The following is an 8,469-nucleotide window of genomic DNA, read 5'->3' on the forward strand; positions in this document are numbered from 1 at the left end:
TCATGGATGATCCAAATCTGTCCAACAAATCAACAAAAGATGATTCATCACATTTGTCTTTGTTAACAGCTACAGAAACAGAATCAAGTGTTATGATAAATAATTTCATCACCAAGGCTGCATTTATATGACAATAAAAGGAACAGTAAATCATTAATATTGTGAAATATTATTATGATTTAAGATAATTGTTTTCTGTTTTAACATATTTTAAAAAATGTAATTTATTCCTGTGATGCAAAGCTGATTTTTCAGCAGCCATTACTCGAGTTTTCAGTGTCACATGATCCTTCAGAAATCATTCTGATATGCTGAACTGCTGCTCAAGAAACATTTCTTGTGTTCTTGTGTTGAAAACAGTTGAAGCATCCAGTTTAGCAGTTGAAAATTGATTCATATTTTTGTGTAATTAGTTTTTCGTTGATAAATAGAAAGTTAAAAAAAGAAATCTTTTGTAACATTATAAATGTCTTTACTGTCACTTTTGATCAATTTAATGTGTCCTTGTAGAGTAAAAGTAATAATTTCTTTAAGAAAAACTACCTTACTCCAAACTTTTGAATGGTAGCGGATCCCAGTTTTACACAAAAATATAAGGCATCGCAACTTTTTTCAACATTGATAATAAGAACAAAGCACTAAATACAAAGTGTTGTCTGATCAGGCCTCTCACAAATGAACCTCTTTTATTTGCACTCGTCATACATGATTTTATAACCAGGCTTCACTAGAATATTAATAATACAGGCTATTGATTGTTTCTCAAAGTTATGTGACCCGAATAAACAACCCAATGTAAAATGTTGATATCAAAAAAGTTAATGCATGGGGGGAGGGGGGAATAAGTCTAAGTCAGCTGACTAATCAATAAAATTACTATTTAATTGAGATGATTATGAGATGTGAAAGCATAGTTTATTTATTTGGTAACATTTTACTAAGGTCTCTTATGTAAACATTAGGTAATTCATTAGCTAACATGAATACTATAAAAAAAATACATTCTTTACATGAATTAATGTTAGCAAGTACTACTTTTGATTTGAAAAATGTATTAGTAAATAATTAACTAGTTTAATATATTCTGTGGAATGTGGTTAACTAATGTTAACAAAAGAAACCTCATCGTTAATATTTAGTGTTAATATTTACAAATTGGAATTAGAAAAATTTAGAATTCAACAGAAAGGTTAGAAGGTTAGATTAGAATATTATGACCATATTTACATGAGAAGGATCCCAATCCAAATGAGACCTGGCACAACAAGAAGAATCTGTTCTAGGAAATATAAATTAGCATTGGCATGAAGATCTGGCAGGCAGAAAGCTTGTTCTAACATGAGATGAGTGTCTGTGCTGATACCTGAAAAACACCACACAGCATCTCAGTTTGTAACAGAGTTAGGACCAGTCTGCTTTGATACGACATTTACACACAATACTTTTATACATGGACTCGAGTACAGTAGCTGTTAGCTTTGCTTACATTACATTGTAAGCTCATGTTCAATCATATACTGCATTGATTCCCTATATATCAGAAGGTGATAAAGCTTTTCAGATTTCAATAGTGCTGTAAAAAAGCCATATATTACCATTCTTAATCCACTCATTCCAGGCATGCAAGTTGTCACTATCATGATTCACAGCAGACTCTGTGGAAATATAAACACTTCTAATAAATGGATAGAAAAATTCTTTAAACAAAATATAAATATAAAATTGCTTACAAACACCGGCTCATATATGTTATCAAAGGTCTATAGACAGATTATTCTCACCATGTGAGTGATCCAGAAGTTTTCCCAGCTCTCGCAGTGTCTGCGTGAGGTTTTTCAGTCTGTGATGTAGGTACGCGTTCTCCTCTCTCAGAGTGTGAATTGTATCTTGAAGCTCATATGAAAAGTTAATTTGTGGCATTAAACATATGGTCAACAAAATGAGAATCAGATGCATTGAAAACATCATTCTCTATATGCACACTTCTTTCAGTGAACTAATTATTGTGTGGCCATGAACAAAAAGCACTGATGCCTGCATTTAGAAATCAATCCAATTCTCATGCACCATTTATTCTGGTCTCAATACAAGATGTAAGTACAAACTGTTCTATATAGACATAAGCTCTTTTAGGTTAAACTAGTGTGAAAGAAAACTGGTGTGAACGACTCCAAACATAATATTACTTCTTTCATGTCAAGCATGAATCTCAACAGATTGGTTTATGTACTTTAGTGGCTTTTTTATTGATCATTCTTAGGGATGCTAGTTTTTACACTAGTGAACATTTCTCAGAGTTTATTTTTGAAAGTATGTTTCTGTATGAATACCTTCACAGCCACAAAAAGAATTTCATTATTGCTCATCAGGGAAAAAATCAGTTTATTTATTACATGTAGGTTATTGGGGCCATGATGTCAAACTATATGAGGAAAGTTGTCACAGTGGGACCCTGCCATCTGTTTTAGACTATTTAATGCCTTTTTAATCGTAGAAAATTACAACAAATAGAGCATATGTGACAACCTGTCATGCTATTTGTTTGTTTGTTTGTTTATTTATTTTTCATTTTGTTTATTTTAAAACTTCTTCTAGAGAGAAACGTTTGTGCAACTGGACTGTGAAAACTAGTCTAATGTAGGCATCATAATATTAATAAGTTGATACTGTGTAAATACCGGTTTGTTTTATATTTTCCCCCACAGTAACAATGTAAATACAATTTGTTTCTAAATCTATCCTCGCTATTTACATACGCCGTCTATTCATACAGAGTTTTTCCTTTTCCTTTTGTTTCTAGGATCATAGCAACATGACTACAGTAGGACGTGTTTAATAACCATTTCCGGGCAACGTTCATGGTCAAATAGAAGAATCCAAGATGGCTGCTCACATGTCAAGATTATGGGGCTGGAGCCGAGCGCAGAGGTTTGAGCTAATGTCCTAATTATTCACGTACTGTATAGACGTGAGTCACATTTGTAGAGCCGTAGCCTCATGTTTGTTTTGACTTTATAAAATAATATATTTTAGATTGTCTCTCTACTTCATAAAATCGTTTGTTATAGCAATAGTGTACATGTGACAAACTTCAAAATCTCGTGTGCTTCCCCGGTAACTTAATTAAACTGTATTGACAGCAACTATTGCAAATGCCAGTGTGGATGTTGTTATTAGTATCATATTGCTCATGATTTAACTGTGTTGCCATGCGTGTTTAATGCTGAGAGATAACTTGTAGAAGCAGTGCTGTCAGTGTATGACTGTTGCAGGTATGGCATCGCAGTATGTAGGCAGTACAGCAGCGGCAGCGCGTATCCCAATGTGTCCCTGTCCACACCGTTACCCGGGATTCCCAAACCTGTCTTTGCCTCCGTGGACGGCCACGAGAAACACGAGACTAAAATCACCACCTTAGAAAACGGACTCAAAGTTGCATCTCAGAATAAATTTGGTCAATTCTGTACAGTTGGAAGTAAGTACAATGTGAAGTGTCGCTTGATTCAAATGAGCTGAGCCAGATACTGAGGGTTGTGTCTCACCTGCTTGTTTTTAGTTTTAGTAAACTCAGGCTCGCGTCATGAAGCAAAATATCCCAGTGGAATTGCACACTTTTTGGAAAAGCTTTCCTTTTCTGTAAGTTAGTATTTGTTTGAGTTGTATGGCATGAATTGTTTATATACTAAATTGCTTTGACACTGTTCTTCTGATTTAAATGCACAAAACCAAACTCAGTCTGATTCATACTTCAATTTAAGTCTACAGCCCAGTTTGGAAGTAAAGATGAAATTCTCCTAACACTTGAGAAACATGGAGGCATATGTGACTGCCAAACATCCAGGTCTGACACTTTTTTTTTTTTCTTCAAATAGTTGTTTTCTCTTCTGTTTACCTCTTATTTAGCATGTTTTATTTATTTCTGTCATTTACAGGGACACAACGATGTATGCGGTTTCAGCGGAAGTTAAGGGTCTGGATACTGTAGTGAACCTCCTGTCAGATGCGGTTCTACAGCCTCGTTTATTAGGTGAGCATCTAAAACACAACTGATTATGTAAAGGTGTCATAAGACATTGCTAAAAAGAACATGTTGTGTATTTGGTGTAATGCAATGTGTTTATGCGGTTTAAGGTTCAAAAAACACATTATTTTCCACATACTGTACATTATTGTTTCTCCTCTATGCCCCGCCTTTCTGAAATGCGTAGATTTTTACAAAGCTCATCGGTCTGAAAAGCGAGGTGTGCTGTGATTGGCCAGCTATCCAGTGCGTTGTGATTGGCCGAATACCTCAAGCGTGTTGATTTCCTCAAAACGGAAATGTTACGCCCCTTACCATACTGTCAGGCCGTGTCCCGGCCGCATCATATGACCCCTTTAATGTTACTGAATCTTTGAAATGGTTAAAGTTATACCCTAATATTCAAAAGTTTGGGGCAAGTGAGTAATAAATGAATACTTTTTTTTCAGCTACGACACGTTAAAATGATGAAAAGTGATAGTAAAGACATTTACAATGTTACACAAGATTTCTATTTCAAACAAATGCTGTTCTTTGAACTTTCTATGCATCGAAGAATGCTGATAAAATGTTTTCTCAAAGAATATTAAGCAGCACAATTATTTTCAACATAAAATTTTTTTCTTGAGCCCCAAATCAGCATATTAGAATGATTTCTGAAGGATAATGGGACACTGAAGACTGGAGTAATGATGCTTTCCTCATCTCAGGAATAAATTGTATTTTAAATACATAATAAAATAGAAAACAGTTTGAAATAATATTTCTGTTTGTACTGTATTTTTAATCAAACACAGCCTTGGTGAGCATATGAGACTTCAAAAAACTTTTTGAAAAGTGTTTTATTCCAGATTTTTGACCTGTATTGTATGTAACTGATGTTATTTCTTCAGATGAGGAGATTGAGATGACCAGAATGGCTGTTCGGTTTGAGTTGGAGGATCTGAAAATGAGACCTGACCCGGAGCCTTTACTAACAGAAATTATTCATGCTGTGAGTACGGCTTAATGCTTTGCTGTAGGTCATTGAAATGAGTCACTAAGTCTTATTTGATTTCCTCTTCAATATTTAGGCTGCGTACAGGGGCAACACCGTGGGCCTGCCTCGCTTCTGCCCTCCCGAAAATGTTGAGAAAATTGACAGGAAGCTGCTTCATAAGTACCTACAGAGCTATTACTGTCCGGAGCGCATGGTGCTGGCCGGGGTTGGGATTGAACATGAGCAGCTTGTGCAGTGTGCTAGAAAGTATCTCCTAAATGTTAAACCAGTATGGGGTGCGAGCACACCTGCCAACGTCGACCAGTCTGTAGCACAATACACGGGTGGCATTGTTAAGGTGAGCGAATTCATACGTACGGCAGACATCATTTGCTATTTTTAAGATTCTCGAATTACTTGAGCTAAGCTGATTGTCTCATGTCAGATGGAGAAGGACATGTCAGATGTGAGTTTGGGTCCAACACCCATTCCTGAACTAACACACATCATGATTGGACTGGAGAGCTGTTCCTTTTTGGTTTGTTGCACATATTAAATTAAATCAATTCAATTTCATGCTTGCCAGAAATGGTTGTGTGCTGATGTGAGTTTTTTTTTTTTCACTTATAGGAGGATGACTTCATCCCCTTTGCGGTCCTCAATATGATGATGGGAGGCGGAGGGTCCTTCTCTGCCGGAGGGCCCGGAAAAGGCATGTTTAGCCGTCTCTACCTTAATGTGCTCAACAGGTGTGGCGTTGTCTACTCGTACTCTATAAACTCTACTGTTATTTATGTGGTGAATCGTTTTAAGCAATTTGTTGTTGTTTGTACAGGCATCACTGGATGTACAATGCTACTTCGTACCACCACAGCTATGAAGATAGTGGTCTGCTCTGTATCCATGCAAGTGCAGACCCTAGACAGGTACTGTAGTTATGTTGTAAATATTACTACCGTAGTACACTGCATTGTTTTAAACTATTTATTTGTTTAGGTGCGAGAAATGGTGGAGATCATTACGAGGGAGTTTATTCAGATGACTGGGACAGCAGGAGAAGTAAGACCTTCCTTTTGATATTCCTTTGTTATGGATTTCAATGCCACAATTTAAGGCCTTAAAGGGTTAGTTCACCCAAAAATGAGAATTATGTCATTAATCACTCACCCTCATGTCGTTCTAAACCCGTAAGACCTCCGTTCATCTTCGGAACACAAATTAAGATATTTTTGATGAATTCTGAGGGCTCTCTGAGCCTCCCATATAGACAGCAATGTAATTAACATGATCAAGTTCCAGAAACGGAGCAAGGAGATCGGTAAAATAATCCATGTGACATCAGTAGTTCAACCGTAATTTTACAAAGCTACGAGAATACTTTTTGTACGCAAAGAAAACAGTTCTTTCAATTCTTGCTATTCTGTGTCAGCTGCGTCACGCGAAAACAACGTATCCGCATGACGCAGCTGACACAGAATAGCATACGCTGTTTACATTCAGTGGATACTCTCCAAAATGGCACCAGGGTGACGCGGAGGAGACAAATTGTTGAACAAAAAAAGTCATTATTTTTGTTTTCTTTGCGTACAAAAAGTATTCTCGTAGCTTTGTAAAATTACGGTTGAACCCCTGATGTCACATGGATAATTTTACAGATCTCCTTGCTACGTTTCTGGACCTTGATCGTGGTAATTACATTGCTGTCTATGGGAGGGTCAGAGAGCTCTCAGAATTCATCCAAAATATCTTAATTTGTGTTCCGAAGATGAACGGAGGTCTTACGGGTTTAGAACGACATGAGGGTGAGTAATTAATGACATAATTTTCATTTTTGGGTGAACTATCCCTTTAAGAAGGTCTTAAATCACAGCAGAGTCTTAAAATCCACAAAGCCATGGCATTAAATGTCCCATGCACTGCAAAAAAATGAATATCTTAAGGGTTTTTGTCTTGTTTCCAATATAAAGATCCTTAAATCAAGATACATTTACTTGAGATGCAAAAGTCTTGTTTTCAGAGAAATTGAGCAAAATTAAGTGAGTTCTCAATGGGTTTTTCCTTTGAATTAGGTTGATTTTTCTGAGTCCATTGGCAGATATTTATTCCTGTTTTAGTCATAATCTCCCAGTCCCTTCATTTTGATCATTTTCTCATAAAACGAAACTCATGTAATTTTGCTGCTCAAGTAAATGGATTTTGATTTATGAATCTTTAGATATTTGCACTAGAAAACATGACTGAAATATCGAGGAAGAACCTCACTTTGCAAAATGTGATCGGAAGGTACAGTAAAAGTTACTTCCATATTCTATTGGTATGGAGCAGAGCTATTCAAGCCTCAATCTATTTTTTTTTGTAAAATGAATTAAAAAGTAATGAAGTTATTATTGGAATTTGTAGTTGAAGCATACAAGACATTTACATTTAGACAAATTGTTATATTCAGTTTATTCCTTAAGTTTTCTTTACTTGGTCTTAAAAAGTCTTAAATTTATCTTCATAAAACCTGCAGAAACCCTGTAAAATCCACCGTAGAATCTCTAGGACTTTCCAAAAGATGAAAACAATATTCAGAGCTTGACTACAGTGGTCTGAACATTGTTTTCTGAAATGTAATTCCTCGGTAATATAACAAAAGTACAGTCTTCTGTATAATTAATGTATATTACATTTTTAAATGTGAAAAAAAAAAAGATGATCACATGTCATCACATCATAGGTGACTTGACTCATTGTGAATTTGTGTTCATAACCTGAAATCTCTCACTTGTGCAGATGGAGCTAGAGAGAGCCAAGACGCAACTGAAATCCATGCTCATGATGAACTTGGAGTCACGACCGGTCATCTTTGAAGACGTAGGTCGACAAGTACTTGCGACAGGCAAGAGGAACCTGCCACATGAGCTGTATGAGCTCATCAGTAAGTACTGATGTTTACTGCAAAGTATAAAGCCTATATGAAAGCTTCATTTAGCATGTAAATGCATGTTTGTAACATTCACAAAATACTTAATACACAACCGTTCAAAAGTTTGAGAAAATCAGCATATTAGAATGACTTCTGAAGAATCACGTGACACCCAAGCCTGGAGTGTAATGGCTGCTGGAAATTCAGCTTTGGCTTTATAAGAATTAATCACATTTTAAAATGTATTAAAACGTTAATTTTAAATTGTAATAATATTTCACTGTATTTTTGATCAAATAAAGCCTCTGTGAGCATAAGAGACTTTATATATAGACTTTATAAATATTTTTGACTTTCTTCTTTCAAAAACTTACCGACCCCAAAACTTTTGAACAGTAGCGTACATACTTAATAATTGCATTACTTGGCTTAAATATGTTATATCAGTATCATACCATTCACTAGTTCTTTCTGGGAGACATATTTGCTAAAAAATATGAATTAACAGACCCCCCAAAACCCCACCCCACCCCACCACTTTGTTTTAGGTAATGTTACAGC

The 8,469-nt window shown here is 35.8% G+C and overlaps 1 protein-coding gene across 1 annotated transcript in view; it reads left to right on the forward strand.

Moving 5' to 3' along the window:
- The first annotated feature begins 2,859 nt into the window (after nt 1–2,859).
- The window catches only part of LOC107720195 (mitochondrial-processing peptidase subunit alpha-like), a 6,289-nt gene continuing 679 nt past the window's right edge, over nt 2,860–8,469 (forward strand). Inside the window, exons 1-13 of the mRNA XM_016527833.1 lie at nt 2,860–2,928; nt 3,273–3,475; nt 3,557–3,636; nt 3,759–3,841; nt 3,933–4,027; nt 4,915–5,015; nt 5,095–5,358; nt 5,446–5,538; nt 5,631–5,749; nt 5,836–5,926; nt 5,997–6,059; nt 7,776–7,920; nt 8,457–8,467. Coding sequence (XP_016383319.1) covers nt 2,882–2,928; nt 3,273–3,475; nt 3,557–3,636; nt 3,759–3,841; nt 3,933–4,027; nt 4,915–5,015; nt 5,095–5,358; nt 5,446–5,538; nt 5,631–5,749; nt 5,836–5,926; nt 5,997–6,059; nt 7,776–7,920; nt 8,457–8,467 — 1,395 coding nt within the window. The 5' untranslated portion in view covers nt 2,860–2,881. The remainder of the gene's footprint in view (nt 2,929–3,272; nt 3,476–3,556; nt 3,637–3,758; nt 3,842–3,932; nt 4,028–4,914; nt 5,016–5,094; nt 5,359–5,445; nt 5,539–5,630; nt 5,750–5,835; nt 5,927–5,996; nt 6,060–7,775; nt 7,921–8,456; nt 8,468–8,469) is intronic.

The sequence above is a fragment of the Sinocyclocheilus rhinocerous genome, unplaced genomic scaffold (assembly GCF_001515625.1).
Source record: "Sinocyclocheilus rhinocerous isolate Xijiao unplaced genomic scaffold, SAMN03320098_v1.1 scaffold62, whole genome shotgun sequence".
In the NCBI taxonomy this organism is placed as follows: Eukaryota; Metazoa; Chordata; class Actinopteri; order Cypriniformes; family Cyprinidae; genus Sinocyclocheilus; species Sinocyclocheilus rhinocerous.